Source organism: Dasypus novemcinctus, chromosome 18 (assembly GCF_030445035.2).
Source record: "Dasypus novemcinctus isolate mDasNov1 chromosome 18, mDasNov1.1.hap2, whole genome shotgun sequence".
Classification (NCBI taxonomy): Eukaryota; Metazoa; Chordata; class Mammalia; order Cingulata; family Dasypodidae; genus Dasypus; species Dasypus novemcinctus.
Genome location: NC_080690.1, coordinates 77,244,946 through 77,271,028, shown reverse-complemented (window position 1 = coordinate 77,271,028; position 26,083 = coordinate 77,244,946). Strand labels below are relative to the sequence as shown.

General features: G+C 41.0%; 1 protein-coding gene across 1 annotated transcript; it reads right to left on the bottom strand.

Annotated features, from left to right (window-relative positions):
* Nucleotides 1–16,790: 16,790 nt before the first annotated feature.
* LOC111759658 (vomeronasal type-1 receptor 4-like) lies at nucleotides 16,791–17,678 on the bottom strand. The gene has a single exon (XM_023583752.2). The coding sequence runs from the start codon at nucleotides 17,676–17,678 to the stop codon at nucleotides 16,791–16,793; it is 888 nt and encodes a 295-aa protein (XP_023439520.2).
* Between the last annotated feature and the right edge of the window lie 8,405 nt (nucleotides 17,679–26,083).

Genomic DNA, 26,083 nt, shown 5'->3' with positions numbered 1-26,083 from the left:
CTTCCGTTGCACCATCCTTGCATACCCGGAATGAAACACACTTGGTCATGGTTTATAATTCATTTAATGTTTTGTTGAATGTGATTAGCAAGTATTTTGTTGAGGATTTTCACATCTAGGGTCATTAGAGAGGTTGGTCTGTAATTTTCCTTTCTTTTGGTGTCTTTTTTTTTTGGCTTTGGTTTTAGGGTAATGTTGGCATCATAGAATGAGTTAGGTAATGTTCCTTCTATTTCAATATTTTTTTGAAAAGTTAAGCAAGTTTGGTGTTATTTCTTTCCAGAATGTTTGGTAGAATTCACCTGTGAAGTCATCTGGCCCAGGGCTCTTCTTAGTTGGGAGGTTTTTAATGACTGATTCTATCTCCTTACTTGTGATTGGTTTGGTGAGATCATCAGTTTCTTCTTTTGTCATTGCAGGCGCTAATGTGTTTCTAGGAATTTTCCAATTTCCTCTAAATTGCCTTTGTAGTTGGGATATACTTTTTCAAAGTATCCTCTTATGATAGTCTTTATTTCTGTGGGATCAGTGGTGTTATCCCCTTTCTCAGTTCTCATTTTGTGTATTTGCATCTTCTCTCTTTTTTCTTTGTTAGTCAAGCTAAGAGTTTGTCAATTTTATTGATCTTCCTAAAGAACCAGCTCTTTATTTTTTCACGTGCTTTCTTATTTTATATTTCATTTAGTTCAGTTGTGATCTTTGCTATTACTTTTTTTGGGGTTAGTTTGTTGTTTTTACTTTTTTATGAATTCCTCCAATTGTGCAGTTAGTTCTTCAGTTTTAGCTCTTTCTTCTTTTTTGAGGTATGAATTTATGGCTATGAATTTTCCTTGCAGTACAGCTTTTAATGCATCCCATAAGTTTTGATATGTTGGGTTATCTTTTTCATTAGTTTCAAGGTAGTTATTGATTTCTGTTGAGATTTCTTCCTTGACCCACTGTTTTTCTAAGATTGTGTTGTTTAACTTCCATATCTTGGTGCCAAATCTGGGTCTCTGGCCCTTGCAGATTTCCACCTTCATTCCATTGTGGTCAGAGAGATTGTTTTGTATGATTTCAGTCTTTCTGAATTCATTGAGTCTTTCTCTTTGGCCTAGCATGTGGTCTATCTTTGAGAAAGATCCATGTGCACTTGAGAAGAACATGTATCCTGCTGTATTTGGGTGTAATGTTCTGTATATGTCTATTAGGTCCAGATCCTCTAACATATTGTTCAAAGTCTTTGGTTCTTTATTGATTCTCTTTTGAGATGTTCTGTCCAATGGTGACAGCAGTGTGTTAAAGTCCCCCACTATAATTGTCAAGACATCTATTCCTCCCATTATTTTTTGCAGTGTTTGCCTCATATACGTGAAGGTGCCCTTGTTAGGTTCATAAATATTTATGATTGTTCTTTGTTCTTGAAAGAGTATCACTTTCACTAATATGTAGTGTCCATCTTTGTCTCTCACAATTGTTTTTCATGTAAAGTCTATATCATCTGATATTAATATAGCTACTCCTGCCCTTTTTTGGATATTGTTTGCTTGCAACATTGTTTTCCAGCCATTCACTTTCAATCTCCTTGAATCCATGGGTCACATTTCCTTATCCAATCTTCCAATCTGTGTCTCTTAATAGGTGAGTTTAATCCACTGGCATTCAGTGTTATTACTTTCAAGGAAGTATTTATATTAGCTGTGTTTCTTTGGATTTGTGTTTTTCATATGTTGTTTGATTTTTTAAAAATCTCTTTTGGTCATTTAAGTTGGTCTTACACTCTCCTCCAACTCTTTCTCTCCTGTTTTTTTCTTTCCTCCTCCAGAACTCCCTTTAGTATTTTGAAGGGCAGGTTTCTTGTTGGCATACTCCCTCAGTTTCTGTTTATCTGGGAATATTTTGAACTGTCCATTACTTTTGAATGCTAGCTTTGCTGAATAGAGTATTCTTGGTTGGAATTTCTTTTCTTTTAGTACCTTGACTATGTAATACCACTGGCTTCTTGCCTCCCTGGTTTTAGATGAGAAATCAGCACTTAATCTTATGGAGCCTCCTTTGTAAGTGATGGTTCTCTTTTCTCTTGCTGCTTTTAGCATTTTCTCTTTGTCTTGTTCATTGGATAATTTGACAAGTATATGTCTTGGGGTAGGCCTGTTGGGATTTATGCTATTTGGGGTGCATTGTGCTTCCTGAACATGTGCATGCATCTCCCTCAGTAGGTTTGTGAAGTTTTCAGCCATTATTTCCTCTAACACCCCTTCTGTCTCCTTTCCCTTCTCTTCTCCTTCTGGGATGCCTAAAATGTGTATGTTTGCATGTCTTGCATTGTCATTCAGGTCACTAAATCCCTGCTGGATTTTTTCTATCTTTCTTTGATCAATTCTACTATCTGTTTTATTTCAGATGTGCTGTCTTCCAAATCACTACTTCTTTCCTCTGCCTCTTCCAATCTGCTGTTATTTGCTGAGAGTGTATTTTTGATTTCTTGGATTGTGCTGTTCATCTCCATCATACCCGTTATCTTTTTGTGCATGATTACAATTTCTTCTGTATTTTCCCGAAGTGTTTTCTTAATATCCTTAATCTCTTCATTCATTTTATTAAATTGGTCCATGATATATGTCTTGAGAGCTTTAATTAGTTGTTCAGTGTTCCACTGCTCTTCCTGGTTTTTAGTTTGTTCATTGGATTGGGTCATGTTTTCCTGATTTTCAGTATGGTCTGTGGTTTTTTGTTGCTGTCAGGTCATCATTGTATCTTGATGGTTTTATTCAGTTGATTAGTTTCTTCATGTCAGGGCTCAATTAGTTGTTGTATTTGTGTGCAGGTTAAGTCTTCCCTTCATCACTTTGTTCTTCTTATTCTATTTCCTTGTTGTTGGCGAAGCTCCCTTGAAGGAAAATATTAGGGCCAGAGACAGCAAAAGGGATAAGAAAAGAAAAAGATATTAGCAGTGTTGATAGTGGATGTTAGCAGAAGAACCATGTGTGATCTAGGAGAATGGAATTTGAACTCATATAAGATGTATGGGGTTATAACAGTAAAAGAGTGAAGTACCTATAATGGGATAGTAAACTGAATATGGGGAGGAATATAGTATGAATTAAAAGGCCAGTGTGAGGAAGCAGACTTGGCCCAATGGATAGGGGCTCTGCCTACCATATGGGAGGTCTGTGGTTCAAACCAAGGACCTCCTTGCCCCTTGTGGAGTTGGCCCATGCACAGTGCTGATGTGTGCAAGGAATGCTGTGCCATGCATGGGTGTCTCCCACGTAAGGGGGCTCCACATGCAAGGAGTGCACCATTTAAGGAGAGCCACCCAGTGTGAAAGAAAGTGCAGCCTGCCCAAGAAAGGAGTTGCACACACAGAGAGCTGACACAGTATGATGATGCAACAAAAAATAAATTTAAAAAAATCTTAAAAAAAGGGCAGTGTGGTCCAGATAGAGGTAAAGAGAAAAGAAAGGAGAATAATATAAAGAGTGATTAAAAGATAGAAAGAAAATAGCGGTATTATAGATAAAAAGTCAGAAATATTGGGGGCTAAATGAAAAGAGGTGGAATACAAGAGAAACAATAAATGTTGGAGCATAGAAAGGTGTAAAGGAAAGAGGATAGAGTTGGTAGCTGAAATCAATACACACAGGAAGGATGAAATTGAAGATGAAGAAGCACAGCAAATAAGAATTCTTGCCTTGCAGCACCTAACATTAAAAAAAGAGAAAAGAAGAAAAAAAGGGAAGAAGGAAAAGGGGAAAAAAGCAAGCAAGAGAAAGAGAAAGGTAAAAAAGAAGTAAAAGGGCCGTGGGGGGATAAAGTAGAAGGAGAAAAAAGAAAACAAGCCAGCAAGAAAGACCAGGCAACTCCTCCAGGAGGAAATCTTTTAGCAACTGAATACACTGCTTAGGAGTCTGACCTTCCCCCTTTCTCCCTTCCTCACTTCTCTCTCTCCCAGGTCAGGAGGAAGGCCGTGTGAGGACTCCTGGAGGAGATTCAAATGGGTCCCTGGTGAACCAACTCTCCTCAGAGAATAAAGTCTCTTAATTTCTTGAGAGAGAGCACTCACCCCTTGCCAGGAACCCTAAATATGCTTTTGTAAGCCTGCAAATCACAGCCTACTGTCCCTTTCCCTTAGGTGTGCTACAGAGGGGTTAGTTAGCTTTCTGACTCCACATTCTCCCCAATCAAGTTTCTTATCCCAGGGTATTTAGGTAAATCAGGCTTTCTCAGCAGATTCACCTCTCCTCTCTTCCTAGGTTCTCACCAAGTCAGCTGATATGTTCCTCCAAACTCAGTAAAAGAGGGGTCCAGAAAATTGAATCTGCACTCCTTGGGCCCCTTTGCACCTCCCACCTAAACCTTCCCACTCCTTAAGTTAGTGAGCAATGCCAGATTTCTGGGCATACCAGGTTTGGGAAACAGAGGCCGGGAGAGTGTGGATTCAGGGTACCTGGGCCTGTGAAATATGGGTTGTAGGCGTTCAGGGAACATGGACTTAGGGCTCATGTGTTTAGGGGAACACAGGGCTTGGGAAGTCTGCCTGGTGGCCAGTAGTTCTCAGGAAAAGCTGCAGCCCTTTGCCCTAGGGGGAAGGGATTTACCTTCCCACGGCTTCTGAGTTCAGTGTTAGAAACACAGTTTTACCTTGAGGAAGCACTAATTTTGTCACAGTCTCTCCAGATCGTCATCCAGACGCCTCCTTCAGGATCGCATCACTGGTCAGCCTGTCCTGGGGTCCAGGTGAGTCTTGGGGAGCTGTGCGGATGCTTTTTAGTCAGCTGGCAGGACCTTGGTGGACCCTGCATCCAGCTCGCACATGCACTCCTGGGCCTGCAGGGGGCCTGCAGGGTGGGGGTCCCTGCTCCTAGTGGCCTGGCTCATTGCAAATGGTAAAGTCCTCTCACTGGTCCTGAGGACAGGCACTAACCACCTGCCAGTGGCTCCTGCTCTCGTGCTCTCTCCCGCTCTTGCCTATATTAATTTTGAGGGACAGGGCTGGGGATTGTAACTGGGACCAGGTATATGGGAGGCTGGTGCTCAACCACTGAGCTACAGTGGCTCCCCTGAGTTTGTTCTTTTGTTTGTTTCTTTTGTTTAATTTTTAGGAACGACTGGGCATGGAACGCAGAACCTCATATATGGGAAGCAGGTGTTCAACCACTTGAGCTACATCTGCTCCTCAGAAAGATATTTTCTTTTTTTAAAAAGAATTATTTTTTATTTCTTTTCTCCCCTTCCCCGCCCCCCATTGTCTGCTGTCTGTGTCCATTCACTGTGTGTTCTTCTGCGTCTGCTTGCATTATCCAGTGGCACTGGGAAACTCTTGTTGTTGCATCATGCTGCATCAGCTAACTCTGTGTGGCACCACTCTTGGGCAGGCTGTGCTTTTTCACGTAGGGCAGCTCTCCTTGTGGGGTGCACTCCTTGTGCATGGGGCACCCCTATGTGGGGGCACCCCTGCGTGGCACAGCACTGCTTGCATGCGGCAGCACTATGCATGGACCAGCTCATCACACAGGTCAGGAGGCCCTGGGGATCGAACCCTGGAACCTCCATATGGTAGACAGACCCTCTATCAGTTGAGCCACATCCACTTCCCAAGATATTTTCTTAACTGCTAGAAATAGTGAAACTTATGTTGGGCCTCTAGAGTTGAGAGGTACACTGAGAAAACATGATTTCTACCCTTATCCCTTTTCATGGAATGAAAATCTCCTAATAGTATCATCAATTCCCAGTGTTTCTGGTCAGTTGAAGCGGTGGTTAATATGACCATGCCATATTTATATTACTGTCATCACCAACCTAAATTCTGCTTTGGATGAATCATAAAGGATATTCTCTCCTCTTAGACACACTAATCCAACGTTTCAATCCTTGACAAGGTCACTGCCTCAGGAGTGATAACAGGCAAAGGATCCAGAAAATCTATATGGAACTACTTCAAAAGTTCACTATGCCCTAGCCTTGGCAGATGTTTAAAGTTTCCATTTTTCTCTCATGAGATAATTTTGGGATTTGGTGATACAATAGTGGTCCTGAAATGCTTTATTTTTATGCCTTTTCAATAGTTTTGTATAACTCTGTGGCATCATTTTAGATGGCATCTAAAATTTAATCAAAGAAATGAATTATTTTGAATAAATATGATGGTACAATGTTAATTAGGGTCACATGAATGCAAGAAAGTCCAGAGACAACAAATCCTCCTGCTGGAGAAGGGAACTTCCCATCTGCCTCCCCCTCCTTCCATCATCCTGGAAGCCCCAGTGTGTCTCTGGATTTGCACAGATGCAACAATCTCAGCCTTTGAGGACAGGAAGGGAGACAACAGTTTGGGTCTCTTACAATCTGGTCTGTTTATTGCTCAGGAACTAGGAGAGAGGAGATATCACCAGTGGTATGGTTTTTGGCATTAGGGAAAATGTTAATTGTTTTGTAGAATATTTTAGGACAAAATTGTATTCAAAGTATATTTTAGGATTTCCAAGTAATTCTCACTGATGAATGAGAAGTGGTGATCAAAGGGGACTTGTGGACCTATTTTAGATTTAAAAAAATTCTTCTTTCTGCTTCATCGAGATGAGATGGAGGGAAGTGGATGTGACTCAACTGAAATGCCCTGATACCCAGGGCCTCCTGACTCAAGTGGTAAGCTGGCCCACGTGCAGTGCTGCCATGCATAAGGAGTGCTATGCCATGCAGGGGTGCCCCCCCACAGGGGAGCCCCATGCACAAGGAATGCACCCTACAAGGAGAGCCACCCTGCATGAAAAAAGCACAGCTCACCCAGGAGTGGCGCCGCACACGCTGAGAGGTGATGCAGCAAGATGATGCAACAAAAAAAAGATGCAGTTTCCCAGAGCTGCCTGACAATGCAAGCAGATGCAGAAGAACACACAGTAAATGGACACAGAGATCAGACAATGGGGGGAAAGGGGAAAGAAAGAAATATTAAAAAAAAAAAAAAGAGATGAGATGGAAAATGTCAGTGGTCCAGAGGCTTAAACCAGGGACAGGAGAACACATGAGAAGATGGCTTGGAATGGTGGTTTTTATATGAATGTTTCAGATTCTGAAGCACAGACCATCAGCCTGTGAACTGGGATAGGTTGTTAGGAAAAGCTCCTCAAATTTAGAATGTGCTTATCCCATGTGCACAAGAATTTTTTTAAAAAAGATTTATTTATTTCTCCCCCCTCCTTCCATTGTCTGCTTTCTATATCCATTTGCTGTGTGTTCCTGTGTCTGCTTGTATTCTCATTGGGCAGCTCCAGGAATCGATCATGGGACCTTCTGAAGTGGGAGAGAGGCAATCATTCTCTTGTGCCACCTAAGCTCCCTGGGCTGCTGCATCTCTTATTGTCTCTCCTCTGTGTTTCATTTTGTTGCATCATCTTGCTGCATCAGCATTCTGTGTGGGTCAGCACTCCTGCATGGTGCAGTACTCCTTGCATGGGGCCGGATTCCGTGTGGGCCAGTTCTCTATACAGGCCAGCTTGCCTTCACCAGGAGGTCCTGGGTATCTAACCCTGGACCTCCTATAGGGTAGATGGGAGCCCAATTGCTTGAGCCACATCCATTTCCCACAAGAATTTAAATATTGGAGTATTTCTTATTTAAAAGTGGGTTTAGGGAAGTGGACGTGGCTCAACTGATAGAATGTTTGCCTATCATGTGGAGGGTCCAGGGTTTGATACACAGAGCCTCCCGACCTGTGTGGTAAGCTGGCTCACGTGCAGTGCTGCTGCATGCAAGGAGTGCCATGCCACACAGGGGCGCCCTTGCATAGGGGAGCCCCATGCACAAGGAATAAGCCCTGCAAGGAGAGCCACTCTGTGAGAAAAAAGTGCAGCCTGCCCAGGAGTGTCACCGCACCCATGGAGAGCTGACACAACCTTGGAGAGCTGATGCATCAAGATGATGCAACAAAAAAGAGTTTCCTGGTGCCATCTGATAATGCAAGTGGACGCAGAAGAACACATAGTGAATGGACACAGAGAGCAGGCAACGGAGGTAGGGGGAAGGGAAGAGAAATAAATAAAATAAGTCTTTTTTAAAAAGTGGGTTGATGGGGAGATAATGCATTTACATGCTGAGTTTGGCTTAGAGAGTGGCCACGTTTGAGCAACATGGAGGGTCTCAGGAGGTAACTCTCAAGCACCCTGCAGCTCTAGGACAAGTTCAAATTTCAGACACACAGGCTCATAAGCAGGGTCATCAGTATCAAGGTCTCATCATTGGACCATCCTTCTTCACTGGTCTTTGCCCTTGCACTTGGGGGATTATTGCTGTTCCATTGGGGAATGTGACAGAGCTCCCCTCGGTAGGAACTCAGTACTCCCTCAGTTTTCATTTGTAACTATAGCTACTATGAAAATAACCAACTTGTAACAGAATATTTTTATGTCCCCTGTATACATGCTCTGGAGAACTTTCTCCCAATCATGTGCCCCCCATCAATAAAACCTCTCACCCATGTTCCTCGCCTGCCATAGTTGATCCCCTATGATCCAAAACTTCTTCAATAATGAAGCCTAATGTATTGCCAAATTCAGTTAATAGGAAAATGAAATAGTAGTGATAGGTTTAAAGATTAGAAAAAGAATACATACTAATTTAGAAAATCTAAAATAAAGTAAAAATAAATTGGGGTATTAAAAAATGAAAAATATTATAAAACGTTGTTTTTGACATTTTGCCTTTCATCACTGTAATAGTTGTTGCCCTGCATGTACAGTGGCAAGGCAATTTCTTTAATTTCTTTCTCAGTGTCTACATCCTTTCTTTTTTTCCCCCCTAGTTTTCAATATGGCTAAGAGTCTTCAAAAAAGAGTCAGGAGGATTGTAGATCCGCCCAGGGCCCACTGGATGGAACATGGGAGAGTGTGTGCTATGATGTGGACCATTGACTATGGGGTGCAGTGATGCTCAGAGATGTACTTACCAGGTGCAATGGATGTGTCACGATGATGGGAGAGAGTGTTGCTGTGGGGGGAGTGGGGGGTGGGGGCGGTGGGGTTGAATGGGATCTCATATTTTTTTAATGTAATTTTTAAAAATAAATAAATAATTAAAAAAAAAAAGAGTCAGGAGGTTACTAGAGGGGTTGCGTTTATGCACACCTCAGCAGGATCCCAGAGACAGCCAAAGTAGATACAACTCCAGGTGCTGGTGCTTCTGAGGGCTACGGAGACACACAGCTTCTACAATTATGGATGTTGGCTCTGGCGTTCAGTGCCTTGTCAGTGGGCCCTTCTTTGGGATTTGTGTTCCTGAGTGTGATTGAATTGGACTCAATGTGACCTTTCTAGACATGCCTCTTCTGTCACTTTTACTGAACCTGTGGTTGGTGCTGGGGTTGGTGTATACTCTGGAGACTTGAATCTTTGGACTGGCCATGTGCCAGCTGGGCCCTGAGCCTTAGCAGAGTTGAAGCTCATACTCTGCAGTATGTTGGACTTGCACATGTTGGCTATCAGGGAGGTGAAGATGGTCAATCACAACACCAGGGAACCAAGAGTGCCTACAACTCTAAGCAGGAGAATTGCATCCATCAACCATGTGGGATCTAAGCCCCCTCTCGATATAGAGGTGGAGTGGACATCACCATTCCAAGGTCCACAGGATGGAGGAATAAGATATGGATTGGAGTGGGCTTACTGGTATTCTACTATAGAACTATTGTGACTAGTAATAGAAGAAACTGTAACACTCATGGGGAGAAGTAGCCACGGTAGTTGTTGAGGGCAAGGAGAGGGAACAAATGTGATGTGGGGGCATCTTTGAGACTTGGAGTTGTCCTAAATTGTATTGCAGGGACAGATGCTGGACATTATATATCTTGCCATAAACCACTGTATATACTCAAGGAGAGTGTAAACTACAATGTAAACTATAATTCATGTGCTGCAGGTGTGCTCCAAAATGTATTTACCAAATGCAATGAATGTTCCACAATGATGAAAGAGGTTGATGTGGGAGGAGGGCATGGGTGGATGAGGGGTATGTGGGAATCTCATATTTTTTAATGTAACATTTTTTGTGATCTATGTATCTTCAAAAAAAAAAAAGACAATTTAATTTAAAAAAACCCTAAAATAAGAAGTGGGTTGAAATAGCAGTTAGAACCTGAATGTTATTAAAGACAAAATGAAGAAAATGATCAACACTCAGTTATGATAATAAAGTTTTCAACTCCATTTTCAAATGAAACATCTCCTAACCTATTGTCATACTGACTTTATAACTTAGGTTCGAAAGCATTTCAATAAATTAGTTTGTTTTAAGTTGGAAATCCAATAACACTAAAGATGGCCTTAAAGCAAGAATGTGGGTTCAAGTCCTTTATTTTGGAGGAGATCCCAAGAAGCACAAAGAGTCAAGTGAGGCAAGAGATGGCCCAGAGAAGGAAAACAAGAGAGAATGTACTATAAGTCAGAATATTTTTATTTATATAAACACTTTTGGGGTTTTCAGTCAAAACAATAATATGAGCTCAGGCATTGCATTCATTCCCAGTGTTTTTTTCATTTGTTTGTTTTAGCAGCAATTGTTAATATGTTATTTTTTTGGTAATTAGAATGGGACCTGCTTAATGGAGATAATAATTTGGTTTGTACAAAAATATCTGTGGCCTGATGATCATGGTGAGACTTTTTTCTCCTCAAATAGGGAAGACTTTAAGGAAGCATTAATTTAAAAATTGAGGTGTTCAGACAATGGAAAAATTAGAACTTCGGCAGTTATTTACTTATTTATTTGTTTTTGAGGTACTGGGGGTCGGGTATTGAAGCCGGGACCTCATATATGGGAAGCTGGCACTCAACCACTGAGCCACGTTGGCTTCCCTGAGTGGGTTTTTTAGTTTGTTTTGCTTGTTGTTTGTTTTTTCCAGGAGGCTCCAGGGACCTCCCATGTGGGAGGCGGGAGCTCCTCTGCTTAAGGCACATCCACTCCCTAGGCTTCAGCAGTTTTAAAACCCAACTGTTCCTTTGACATTATTTTGGATTTAAATACATTCCTAAGTTGCTTTCAGGCTCACTATTTATTTCTCTCTCATTTCAATTAATTCAATGCTAAGTATTTCATACCTTCAAATTCTAGTCAGCATATTTTTGGTATATTCACATCATTCTCAAATCAAATATTAGAGTTTAAGTTTGTTCTTTTTCTAAAATAATAAGCATATGGCTACAGGTTCTCTAATAGGGATTAATTTCATTTCTATCTTAAAATATTTTACTATTTATTCTGTTTCATGTCCCATAGTTTAGGGTGCAGCCTGATTCTGTTTGTGTGATGGATTCTTTCCAGTATCTCCCTAGGTGTCCACTGAGTTTAGCCTTCATGCCTCCCCAGTTTCCTCTGCTCTGACAGCTTCCCAGTTTTTCCTTGTTTTTCATAACCTTCGTTGATTTATTTTTTAGAACACCCCTAAAGCTGGCTTTTCCTGGTACTTTTCCTCATCATTCAATTGGGTTTATGGGTTTGGGGGAGAATATCACTTTTCATCATACTATATCAGATATTTCATGCATTTAACCTGATTTAGAACTGGTGCAGTTCACTATATTGTTTCAAGAATTCACCTTGTGGGAAGCAAACTTGGCTCAATAGATAGGGCATCAACCTACCACATGGGAGGTCCATGGTTCAATCCCCAGGCCTCCTTGACTGGTGTGGAGCTGACCCATATGCAGTGATGATGTATGCAAGGAGTGCTGTGCCATGCGGGGGTGCCCCCCCACATAGGGGAGCCCCACGCGCAAGGAGTGCGTCCCATAAGGAGAGCCGCCCAGCGCGAAAGAAAGTGCAGCCTGCCCAGGAATGGTGCTGCACACACAGAGAGCTGACACAACAAGATGACACAACAAAAAGAAACACAGATTCCCGGTGCCGCTGATAAGGATAGAAGCGGTCACAGAAGAACACACAGCGAATGGACACAGAGAGCAGACAACTGGGGGGAGGGAGAGGAGAGAAATTTAAAAAAAAAGAGCAGGATGCAGGGGACAGAAGTAGCTCATGGTTGAGTGCTGCTTCCCATATGAGGTCCTGGGTTCAATCCCTGGTACCTCCTGGAAAAAAATAAACAAAAGGGCCTTATTAGAGAGAATTGTTCTATAAAAATGGAAGAAGACTGTAAAATATTGGGGTAGGGGGTGCTGGTTTAGAGGAGAGTAGGACCAAGACAGCAGGGCTCTGAATGGGTGGAGGGAGAGAGCCAACAACCCTCATGATCAAAGCAGCTCAGAAGGAGGTTGGAAGAAAATCAGTTACTGTGAGATTATTAAACCCTCTGCCATAGGGCAGTTGGCATCTCTTTCTCTGTTTTTCTCTGTCTCACGTACACACACATGCACACACTCAAGAATATAATGCCTTTAATAAGGGCCACATGGCCCAGTGAGCCTTTTCTTTAAAAGGGTATTCTTTGGGGGAAATGTGAGTGAGCTAAATGCTATGTTGATGTGAGGCCAGGACAGATTAGCCTGGGAAGGCTGAATGAGAACCAGGAGAGTCCAAGATTGTAAGTTCCTGTAAAGTAGTAAAACATCTTGGTAAATGTCGTTTGTGCTTGTTATTTGGTGTAAGTTCTAGAATTTACATACCCACTCTACTCATAATGACCCTAAACTGATATCCACTCACATAACCTTTAAGTGGACTGATTAAAGAAATTGTTAGACACACAATGGAAGGCTCTTCACCAACGCCAATGAATGATCTATAACAACATGCAATCGTAAAGATAAAGTCACAAAGAACAGATGGAATGAAAAAAGCTAAAGGCAGAAGGTTCATCCTCTGTGACTCCATTTTTATAAAGTACAAATGGGTGAAGGTGATCTGCACTGCTAGATGTCCTCATAGCGGTTCCCTTTGGGGATCTAGGACGCCCCCTGGAGGCACCTTGGGATCTGACAATATTCTGTTTTACGACCAGGGTGCTATATGTAGAGTTGGGTTCAGTTTGTTACAGTGCATTGTGCTGTGCACTTTAGACCTGCTCATGTGTCTTGAAAAATTGTTTTTAAGCACCTATCTCCAAATGTAAAAATTGGGGGAAGGTAAGTAGGTTAGTATCAATACGTCCTTCTATTGTCAAATGAAGTAAAAGGTATAAAATAACATTGTCCTATATGATTATACATATGTATGTGTATATATGTATGCATGTATGTATCTTTTGTGAAAGTATTAATTCTTAATAAAAAGGGGGCGTGCCTGTAGCTCAAATGATTGAGCACCTGCTTCCCAAGTACGAGGTCCTGGGTTCAATATCTGGTATCTCCTTAAAAAATCAGGAAGAGTTTCTAGGAAAGGTGAATTTTCCTTCCCCTAGCCATAGTAGCAAGAGACGCATTCTGCATCATAATCTGCTCAAAGAATCTGATTTGATCATGTGTCATACTGACCACTTTAATATGATGCTGAATGCCTTTATTCTGTGAAATAAGGAAATGCGAGTAAATATAATTATGAATTTCTAGTCTCATTTCTTTTATTACACTTCTTACTTGAAAATAGTATTTGGAAAACAATGAAGTATAAAAGATTATTTCAAAGTTTTGTGAAAACATAATTTAAATCACTTCTTTAAAATCCAATGCCAAAAGATTGTGTTATTTGATATTTGGTGCACTGGTAACTACTTTTTAATGCTATTTCTATACATAAAAGGTGTATCTATGTGGAAGTTTTTTCAAACAAGGTATTTTCACTTTCCTCTTCTAATCACAAGCATGTAGCTTTAATGAAACTCAGATTCCTTTTGCAAACTCAAAGCTGATTCTTTCTTTCTTCATCCCTCTCCCCTCCCCCATTGTCTGCTCTCTGTGTCCATTCACTGTGTGTTTTTCTGTGTCCACTTGCACCCTCAGAGGCACCGGAAGTTGCATCTCTTTTTTGTTGTGTCATCTTGCTGCATCAGCTCTTCCTGTGTGCGGTGCCACTCCTGGGCGGGCTGTGCTTTTTCCACTTCGGGCAGCTCTCCTTGCAGGGCACACTCTTTGTGGGGCACCCCCATGCAGGGGAGCCCCTGCATGGCACAGCACTCCTTGTGCACAGCAGCTCTGTGCATGGGCCAGCTCACCACATGGGCCAGGAGGCCCTGGGTATTGAACCCTGGACCCTCCATATGGTAGACGGATGTTCTATTGGTTTAGCCACGTCCACTTCCCTCAGAGCTGATTCTTGATCCTCTGATTTCTTTGTTCAAATACTGTGATTATACTTGAGGAACCCATGTGAGCCATTAAGTTGTATTTATTTTAAAGTATGCTCTAATTTCTACATTTTGAAAATCCTCAGATATATTGAGTATAAAATCACCTAAATCAAAGGGAAGAATTATTTTTTTAAATTAAAGTTATATAGAAGTTAAGAAAGAATTAGAAAATTGATCAAGTGTAATGAAGACCACAAAATAAATTGGTAAATCTCTACCAAACTTTTCAATGATCACATTAAATATACATAGAGTATTTATTCCTGTTAAGGTAACATAATTGGAGTATATTTAATTGTATATTTTTAAAAAGAGATATAGCAAAATATTAGGATTAAGTTAAAATAATGAACAATACATTATACATAACATTAATCAATTAAACAATTATCATGACTCTTGAAATATCAGATAACATAGACTTTGAAGTTAAATTACCTTTTTTTGTAATTAATATCATTACATTGCTTAATGTGAAATTTCCCAATATTATTGGTTGAAGGATAACAAATATATCTCACTGATAATACGTAATAAATGCACATGTAAAATAAAGTTGTAGTAGTTTGTCTTCATTGTAATTAGTATCATTGCTTAATGTAAAACTACCCAGTATAAATAGTTGCTGGATAATAAACATTATCTCACTGATAACACACATATATACACATGTAAAAAATACAATCGTGCAAATGTCTATATTAACCCACATATATACACAAATATACATTGAGTATATTTATTTCTTTTTGTAACATGCTTTTTGGTCTAATATGTGGAAAATATTTTTACGTTTCTCTATTTTTCAACCCCAAAGTTCAATATATATGCATTAGCTTAACCTCATTCTTTAGTTTTTCATCTATAGAAACAGTAATACTTTGCATCATCTTTATAATGTACAGGCAGAAATCCTTCATACATCTGAGAAAAAAATACCTATTGTGTTCCTTTGGAAATCCACAAACCACAAATGCCACATCAAATGGATTCATGACGTCCCCCATTCAAATGGCTATTCCTCCACTGCTTCCAGTTTCGTGGTCTTCATTACACTTAATTCCTCTGCTCGGTGACATGAGAATGCATACCCAAAACTCTTTCTTTCTAACCTGCTTGTTAGAAGTTGGCATCTTCCTATAATACAGAAATATCTGCCTTCCACCGATCCCCAAAAGCCATGCAGGCTCACCCCAGATATTCTTTGATGTTTTTAATAAAATTTTATTCAAGTATATCACTCATACATGAACACACACAAAGAATAAGTGTATAGTAAAATTTGTGAGTTTACAAAACAGACATGCATGTCATCATACAGGGCTCCCATACATCACCCCACCACCAAGAACGTGCCTTGTTGTGAAAAATTTGTTCCAAACTATGAAAAAGCATCATCAAAATATTACTACTAGCAATAGCCCATATCTTACATTTGGTGTATTTTTTCTTCAACCCACCCGATTATTAACACTCTGTATTAGTGTTATATATTTGTTATAGTTCATCAGAAAACTTCACATTTGTCCTATTAACCACAATCCATCATCCACCACTAGATTCCCTGTGATATACATTCCCATGCTTTGTACATTCCATTCAAAGTGTATGCCCAGTGGCTTTCATTTTCATCAGAGTTGTGCTGTCACCACCTCAGTCAATTTTAGAAAGTTTTTATTATACACCTTTATATCCCCCTATTGTTGTTCCTTAGTATTGACATAATAATTTCTTGCCATTGTGGTTACTAGTATAAATATAAAAATGCTCTTCTTTTACAAAGTGCTAATATTATGGTGACAGGTGGAAAAATTACACCTAATGTAACTTATGGCCTGTAGCTAACAGTAATATTGTAATATTTTGCAACAACGGCATCATTTGATATTTAACAATGTCAACATCTATGTGATTTTTTTTTGGTAAAGACGTGAAAGCATATTTTTGTGTTACCCTTTATTCGACTAAAGTTGAATCTGGGCATTTTTGTGTGAGAATGTTTTAAACATGCTAATATTACTTAAAATTATATTTCAAAGGACTGCCATCTCTCTTAGGATTTAAAGTACAACTTTTATAATTTGAAACAAAATGTTTTGTCGTGTTTCACCTCATGCTACCTCATTCTTGCCTGAGAACATGTTTTTTTTCAATTTTCTGAATGACCCTCTCTCATGTTGTTGCTTTCTCAAGGAAATTCTCCAACAATACTATGCTTAGTTAGCTTCAGGACAAGTTTAATATATCAGACTGAAAGCTGATTTACCCCATAATCCCCAGAATGTTTCAGAACCTGCTGGTTTTTTATTGCACAGTCCCTGAATGCAAATATTATTAAAATTTCAACTCTATACATATTTCCATAATAATTACTTAATAATACTTTACAGTTACTATTTCTTTTTTAGTTATATTATTGGGGCAGAAGCTCATGTCTTCCTGCTCACCACTCTCTTTTCATGTGATAACTTCACAATGGCTCTTACAAGTCTGGGTGATGGCTGAGAAGACAAATGAACATTGTGTAAAATCACATGCCTTCTGTATTTCTACAAGGTTAGGAGATTCCTAATCTTACTCAGGAAAGGCAGAGTCTGGAGCCTCGGTTCATGAGAACAAAGGGACTGACAGCTGGGAAACATGCAACAAACATTGCAGCCATGTCCACCAGCCACCAGCTGGGGTTATCAGAAAGAGTAATACAAACCTGGAGGATGGAGGAGAGGGTGTAAAAGGATACAAAGGTGCTCACCAGGGCAAGGATGGTGCGAGTGGCTCTGGACTCAGGGGAGGCTCTTGGGGAGTGGTTGGTCCTATGAATGTGTCGGACCCGCTGCTTGTGCCTGGACAAGATAGAAACCAGGGAACTGCTGGCCCAGAGCATGAGCCCCAAACAGAGCACATCAGGGAATGACAGCAAGGCTGCCTGAAGGGAGCTTACGATATTGTCGTGAAGTTTAGAATAACAATACCGCAAATATTTTTTCTTTTCAGTAGTATCATTTCTCCATTTGCTGGTCACATGCATAAGGAAATCGATATTTACCAGCATGTAGACGAGCCAGCACAGGGATATGGAGATGCGGATGTACTTGGGAGCTTTCCCTTTAAGATCTGCCCACCTGGAGTTCCCAGGGCTGATAGTGGTAGCCTGGAAGACACTCAAGAGGCAGGTGGTGGCCATGGACATGCCCCTGCCCACACCATGATAATAGTAAAGAAGTTTGCATCCATAATCACTGTGGAAGTGTTTCCAGCCCAAAGCTGCCATTGTCTGTGGGACTCCTATGGAGAAGAGAACCAAGAAATTGGCTACAATCAGGTGCTTGAGAATCAAATCCGTGGCTCTTAACCTGCATCCTGTGAAATAAAGGTAGAGATGATGGAGGAGAGAGGCATTTCCTATGACACCAACTACAGTCTGGGATAAGAAGACTATTTGTATCGCCAAATTCCTGGAGGGCATTCTGCCAGTTCCCAGGGACTGATATTTGACTTGAGAGTCTGAGGAATCTGCAAGAAAATATGAGTGTGCTACAGTGATCAGGCCTACTGAAATCCAATATTCTCCACTTACCACTAAGAGTATTAGAATATTACAATATTCAAAGTTGTTCTTTTATTACAAGATTTCAAGAGATGAAGACCTGTCCTTCAAAAAGAATGTTTGAAGTAGGAATCTCTACTAAGAAGGCTGCACAGAGGTAACTTCTCTATCTTCACAAATCCACGAGTCAGGTATTATGGAGATTTCATTAGAAAGATGACAAAAACATACACAGAGAAAATTTAAGTCATTTGTCTAAATTCACATCTTGCTTAGGGGTTAAGTTGTGACTTGAACTGCTCATTGCACAGAAATGCCATTAACCACTATGATAACAAGAAAAGTTTGGTAGGTGTGTTTTTCCAGATCTATATTTAGCTTTGATTATTATTAATTTTTTTCCATTTTTTAGGATTGTTTTTATGCCTTGTGTCTAGATTGTAGATTAGTGCTATGATATCTTATAGTTTTGGTGGTAGCAGTTTTCCAGTTATGTGTAAGGATATACTCTACAGGCCAATATTGTCTGTGAATGAAGATTTGGAGCTCTTAATATAAAGCAGATCTTAACAAAATATCAATTGTACAATAGTAGTATGGGAACTGGCTCCTTGAGTCATTTGGATTTTATGAATATGAGAATGTCTCCATATTAGGATAGTGGTACAGACACTCAATTACTTTTATGTTAGGAAAAAAAGTACCGTGTCACCTCTCAAAGGAATTATTGACAAATCTCATCTCTCCAGTACTGAGGACCATGTAACAGTAATATGAGATAAAGCATTGTAGGGTAGAAATGAAATTACTGTTTATGTGTGCACTAATCCCTTACTTAAGTAAAGCTAGCAGCAAGCTAGAAATCCTTCTGAAAGATTTTACAATGAAGACATATGCAAAATAACATCTGTACAGTGAACACCGTGTGCATTTTTATAAATTTAAATAAGAGAACTTTCTTTGTTATTAATATATTATTAAACCAATCTGGCAGCTGCTGTCTGAAACCCACCTTTTCAAAGTTCTGTGTTCCTTAGATCCTGCTTCCGACAGACTCCCATAATGAAAAGGCCCTGGATGTTTTCAGTAGAGACAAAATTACTGTCTTTGTTAAATGTTTCTTACTCCCAGAGCTAGGAAATATTTGCATCATCTCAACAGTTGCCATTTCCATCCACGGCTTCTGCACAGGACGAGATGATTCCCATTCATTCACCCTACCTTTTATTACAAGTTTAGAGTTATTATAGGCACACGTCTTGTTACCTAGAAGTCATTTCTATGATTCCTGAAAGGGGGCTGAAGAGCAATTGATTTCAGAATCTCAGATCTCCAACACCTGTTTTAAAAAATTTAATCCCCAGAATCCCTGTCCATGAAGATTGCATTAGATCCCATTAGGAGCCATCAGGAACTGGCGTCAGGTCTGGGAACCCCTTCTCTCTTTACTACCTCAGGGATGATTCGTCCTTCCTGGGTGGCTTTGGCACTGGACCTGCTTCACACTCTGAAGGATCTTATTTCTGAAACGATCACTTCCCCAGCCTCCTCATATCCCTCCTCCTCTAAACTCTGCCTCTCAGCATGAAATAGAAAATACTCATGGACTGCTTCTGGCTGCTGGGACAGTGGGCTCCATGTGACGGTCTCAACAGGCAGTGTGTGTGGGAGGGAGTTAGATATGGGATTGAAATTCCATGACCTCATCTCCCCACAGACCTGCAATTACCATTTCACCAGGAGTGGCCTTGACAGGTCAGGCTTGGGGAGCTGAGAATATTTCTGAAAAACATTTTCCTCAGTTGTTAACTACAAAATGAATTACAAGTTCCTAGAGGCCATTTAAATTGGGAGAGAGGGTCTTGGGACAGGCAGGGTCTCATGGGAAGGGGTAGACAAGACTGAGGCCTGGCAGGGGACTGACTGACAGTGGGTGGGTGGTCTCAGAGGATGCCATGCTTCTCTAAGACACCCTTCTTCCCCAAAGTAAGTACTTTCCAAACCTTTAGACCACTGGGTGGCATTATCAGGTTATTGCCCAAGAAATGGAATCAAAGCACCTGAGAAGGATTTTCAGAGATCCAAGTCAGGGGAAGACCGTGCTGACAGGTAATCAATATCAGCTAATTGGGATTTCTAGATGATGTGGACATTTTGTAGGAAAACAGTTTTACCAATACTGAATACCCAATAGTTACAGGAAGATTAATAGATAAATAGATCTGTAACTGTAGAAAGAGAAAAGTTTATGAGACTTTCAGAAATGAAAGCACAAGAATCAGATATTAATAGTTTAATAAGTCTTTCATTTACCTATCAGATAAGACGATGCTAATTTGTCGATGTGAGCACATTGAATGGGCATCACCATCCTCTACCCTTATTTTTGACTGAATTTTCAAAAATGAGCACCAGTTGCTTTTGTACTCAATATGTGTTCAAATTAATCATTTGGCTTTTCCCATGAATAAATCCTCATTTCACCCAAGTCCACTAACAAATGTCTCTCAATTCTCAAGTCAGGGATTATAGCCAAAATAATGGCCAAACGGTATCACACCCACACCCACAGATGCATACTCATGTGCGTAATTGCTCAAATGCATGCCACACACACATTGCCTCACAAATTCACTCTTTCAACTTTCACCACATTAAACACACACTCACATTTGTATGCGGTATGATGCACACTCCTCCAAATCCACACAGTCCTACCCACATGAATCAAGTTGCCCTCACACCATAAGTATGTGTGAATATATCTTAATACCTTGTTCACACGTGGAAAAAGAGTGGTATCTCCACCTCTTTAGCCTACCCTTTATATACTCTTTCCAGCTTTGCAACAACTCTCAAGGATGCTGTTACATGTGCAAAATAGGAAAATGCTGTGAACACTGAGTGGAAGGGAAAAGCTTGTAGTGTTGGAGGAATGAAAGGGCAGGAGCCTTTGATTATATTGGGTAAATATAAGGGCTGGGGGAATTGGGGAGTAGGTAGAAGAGGGAGAAAGAGAGAGCCTGAAATTGTGGGAGGATAGAGAGTGAAGATGAGGAGAGAAAGCAAGGTTAAAATCAGGAGGAAATGCCCCAGGTGGGTCAGAGTGCACTGTTATGCTTAAGGGTGTGAGTGGACCAAGCGTCCAAGAGATTTAAGGGAACTAGAGGTGCAGGTGCTGAAGATATCAGGGGTGCAGGATGAAGGTGTTGGTGCCCAAGGCATTAGGGGTCCAGGATGGAGGTGCTCGTGCTGAAGGCACTAGGCGTGCAGGATCTTATGGGAAAGATGTAGATAATGGGGAGGTCTAGATAACGGTTGAAGGTTTTTAAGAGGAAGAGTGGGTTAAAGGCATGAGAGACTTAATGTCAATGAGGAATTAAATAAAATGAGGGAGAGGGAAAATGAATGGGCTGGGCAGGTCCTTGAGTTACTGGTGACCCAAGACACAGATAAAAGGTGGGACGGGTGAATGGAACTGGGAAAGGTAATGAATGGGCCCCAGGAGGTAAAATGGGGGCAAGTTGCTGGAGGGAGGTGGGTACGAAACTGGGCATGAGTGGGATAAGGGCTGAAGAGAAAACAGCAGGGGTAATAGGGCTGGGGTGGGGCAGCAAGAAATGGGGAAGCTGAGGACACCCAGTGGTTGGAGTCTCAGGTGTTTGAGGGCAAGGGGCATAGAAGTCATGAGAATTGGTCAATCAGCGGAACAAGGAGTACGAGGGACTGTGAAGGGATGGAGGTCAGAAAGTCCATGAGAGCAAGGTGGATTCCAATTGTAAGTCAATTGCAGAAGTCTAGATGTGCCAGGTAGAATGTAGAGGGAGTGCAATAGAGGTTTAGGAAATGTCTAAAGGTGACTAGCATTGCGGGGTAGAGGTCACTGGGGTAGATTAAGGAAGTATGGAGGGGTGAGATGGAGCTTGGAATGGAGTTCTCATGGTTCAACCAGAATCAGCTCATGAGTAAACAACCTTGCTTATATAAAATATCCTTAAAAACTCCTGAAATTAAACATACAGTAGAGGATGCAGGTAGGATTCTGGGTGCACACCACAGCACAGCCTTTTCTCACTCCTCTCTGGGAATACCAGGTATAGGCTGCAACCCTAGTAGATCTGCCAGGTTAGGGTTAGTGTTAGTGTTAGGGTTGGGGGTTAGGGTTAAGGTTAGGGTTATCGATAGGATTAGGGGTGGTGTTGGGTTAGAATTAAGTTAGGGTTAGGGTTCACTGGTACCTGGCAATCAGTGATGGAATGACAAGCCAGGACTTTCCCATCAAATTTCTGCCTCTGTCTTCAAGAACTTTTTAGTTATTAGGGGTTCTGTATTCTCCTTCATTCACCTCTGCATCTATTATGATGTTTTAACCACCTTCTCTTTATTACTATTTCATTGAAATAAATGTGATTTCTTTTAGGGTTTGTCCCTGTCAGTGTTAAATTTTTCCAAATTTTCCTTCTCTTTTGTTGTCCTTTATTTTGGGTTTTCTAATTTATGTAGAGTACAATATTGTGATTTCAGGAAATTTCATGATGTTTTATTTTTTTAAAGATTTATTTATTTATTTCTCTCTTCTTCCTCCCCCCCCCCCCCCCCGGTTGTCTGTTCTCTGTGTCTATTTGCTGCGTTTTCTTCTTGTCTGCTTCTGTTGTCAGTGGCACGGGAATCTGTGTTTCTTTTTGTTGTGTCATCTTGTAGTGTCAGCTCTCCATGTGGGTGGCACCATTCTGAGGCAGGCTGCACTTTCTTTCGCGCTGGGCGGCTCTCCTTACGGGGTGCACTCCTTGTGTGTGGGGCTCCCCTAAGCGGGGGACACACCTGCGTGGCATGGCACTCCTTGCACGCATCAGCACTGCGCATGGGCCAGCTCCACATGGTCAAGGAAGCCAGGGGTTTAAACAGCAGACCTCCCATGTGGTAGATGGAAGCCCTAACCACTGGGCCAAATCTGCTTCACTTCATGATGTTTAATGATGTGTGTATCTCTTCTTGTGCTTATCTGCCTTTACATATCCAAAGTAAATGTTCAAATCCTGTGCCCATACTAAGTGTGATTTCTCCATTATTCTTGAAGTTTAAGAAATGTTTATGGAATATATTTTCATAAAAATCCTTTCTCAAATATATGAATTTTGAATATATACTCTAAGTCTGTGCCCATTTCTAAATGAGATGTCAGTCTTATTTTTTAGACTTAAGGAGGTTTAAAAATATATGTTAATGGGATTATACTTAAATGGATTTGAGTTTATAAAATTATGCACATTCTTCATGGCAAATGCCAAGTGGGGAAAATTATCCACAACGTAAGGAATAGACAAAAAGGAGCATAGTATGTGTGTTTGTCCCAGCAACAAGGAATTTCTCAAAACTGTCAGGTAATGACACAAGGAAGCTGGAGCCTACCACAATGAGTTCCCAGTGTCATAAGACAGAGTCATTTGAGCTCCAAAAATATTGTATGCAATGGTTTGAATCTCACAATATATGCTCAAAAACCAAGAGCTCATGTTACCAAGAAATAAAAATAAGTAAGTAACCCACTCAATGGGGTCTTTCAAGTGTGATGAGGGAGAAACTCATTTTTCTGATAAATATTTGAAGGGAAAGAAACAAGTATGTATCACTGCTTTCCTGACCGACTATGTTTTGTTTTAACATGATAATTGATGAAAGTGCTTTTATAAAATAGTTATGGCTAATTATTGCAGAAAGAATAATAGAATGTCATGCCATGGATATGCAATTTGTAATTAATAAATAACCAATAAAAGTAAATAATCCACAAAATGATTAGATGAAAGCTAGAAACGCCCTCCCCCTGAATCCTGCCCTGTCCTGGAGCTCCAATCCACCACCCAGCTGTGTTTCAGGACAGCACTTCAGCATGGGAGTCACAAGATGGTGGAATGGCAGACTGAGAACAGCTTCCTAATTCCATTCTCTGGAGATGGCTGCGCCTTCCTGTCAGAATGGAGTCTGGGAAGCATGGTCCACTACCCCCATGAAGTCCTCTCTGGGGACTTTCAGGTCTCCTCCTTCCCTGAAGGGAGTGAGTAGGAGTGGGAAGTTGCTCTATGAAGGAGGACTCAGACTCTAGTCTCATGTGACTTGGAACCGTCGGATGGACTGAGCTGGGGAAGGTGCAGGGAGTAGCTGTGTCTGCTGGATTGACTTCCTCAGCTGTGGGGTGTGCAGATGGTGGAACCCTAATAATGGTGGCGATAAAGGCACAGGCGTGATCCTTGTAATTATGCAGTTCAGTGTTTTTATTTAAAAGGAAAATAACCATGAGGGTTTTTATTTTTTAATTTCTTGGTCTTTATTTATTTCTTAATGTTACATTAAAAAAATATAAGATCCCCAAATACCCCCTCCTCCCACCCCCTCACCTCACTTCTCCCGTAACAGCAACCCCCTCCAACATCATGGTATATTCATTGCATTTGGTGAATACATCTCTGAGCACTGCTGCACCTCATGGTCAATGGTCCACATAGCCCACACTCTTCCCCAGTCCACCCAGTGGGCCATGGGAGGACATGCAATGTCCAGTAACTGTCTCTGCAGTACCACCCAGGACAACTCCAAGTCCTGAAAATGCCCCCACATCACATCTCTTCTTCCCACTCCCCACCCACCATGAGGGTTTTATAATTTAATTTTATGAGAGACTGAGAGAACAACAGGGAGTAAGTATTACTCTGCAATGTCAACAGGAAGCTATGATGTTAATGTGCCTTTGACATGGAAACAGATGAGAGAGCCATCTTGGAGGGGGAGTCACTGCAGGGGAGTGGACGTTGCTCAGTGGTTGAGTGTCTGCTTCCCATGTAGGAGGTTAAGGGTTCAATCCACAGTACCTCCTAAAATAATCCCTGTAAATGATCATTCTTTGGGGACCATCAATGAGTGCAGACTCCCCTCTTTCCAGAGGCTGAGGAAGACTGCAAGGAGCAGGAGGCAGGTGGGGTTCTCCAGAAGGCAAGGGTGAGATCCACGGAGAGTGGGGGCTGGGAGAACTGATCTTGCGAGATTTTTATCCACACTCTTAATCCACAGGCTCCTTCCTGTTTCTATGCTTGATTTAATTGGATATATTGTTAATTATATAACAGACATATTTCTGTCTGTTATATTGAGATATAATTTACATCAAGTAAAATTCATACTTTTGAGGTGTTCATTTCCTTGAGTTTGACAAATGTATATAGACACGTAACCATCACTATTATCAAGGCATAGAGATTTTCCATCATCCCAAAAACTGATTTCTCAGCTGCCTCTTTGAAATCAATGTCCTCTCCCCTGGCCACAGTCTGGTTAACTCTGATATCTGTCATCATATGGAATTGTGTGGTAGGTTACTATTTGAATCTGGCTACTTTCCTTCTGCACATAGCCTTTGATATCCATTCATGTTATTGCATATATCAATGATTCAATTTTCTTTTACTTACTCATAACCCTTTGAGTGAATATAGAACAATTTGTTTAACAATCCAGTAGTGGTTAGAATTTTGGGTCATTTCCAGCTCTGGAAATTATACTGTAAGGCAAAAGCATAGCATACAATATTTTCTTTGTTCATATTAAATTTTTATCATGAACAGTTAAGTATTTAGTATATATTCAAAATAGAATGTTTTACAATAATTCATTTGATTAAATTTTTTTTAAATATTTATTTATTATTATTATTTTTAATTACATTAAAAAAAATATATGAGGTCCCATTCAACCCCACCGCCCCCGGCCCCCACTCCCCCCACAGCAACACTCTCTCCCATCATCGTGATACATCCATTGCACCTGGTAAGTTCATCTCTGAGCATCACTGCACCCCATAGTCAATGGTCCACATCATAGCCCAGACTCTCTCACGTTCCATCCAGTGGGCCCTGGGGGGATCTACAGTGTCCCGTAATTGTCCGTGAAGCACTATCCAGGACAACTCCACGTCCCGAAAACGCCTCCACATCTCATCTCTTCCTCCCGTTCCCCACACCCAGCAGCCCCCATGGCTACCGTTCCCACACCCATTCCACATTTTCTCTGTGGACATTGAATTGGTTGTGTCCATTGCACACCTATGTCAAGTGAGGGCTTAGATTGCACATGGGTACTGGATGCACTCTTCCCGCTTCTAGTTGTAGACACTCTAGGCTCCATGTTGTGGTGGTTGACCTTCTTCAACTCCATGTTAGCTGAGTGGAGTAAGTCCAATAAGTCAAAGTGTAGGAGCTGAAGTCTGTTGAGGCTCTGGGCCTGGGTGTCATATTATCAGTCCAGAGATTCAAATCCCCTACATATATCTTAAA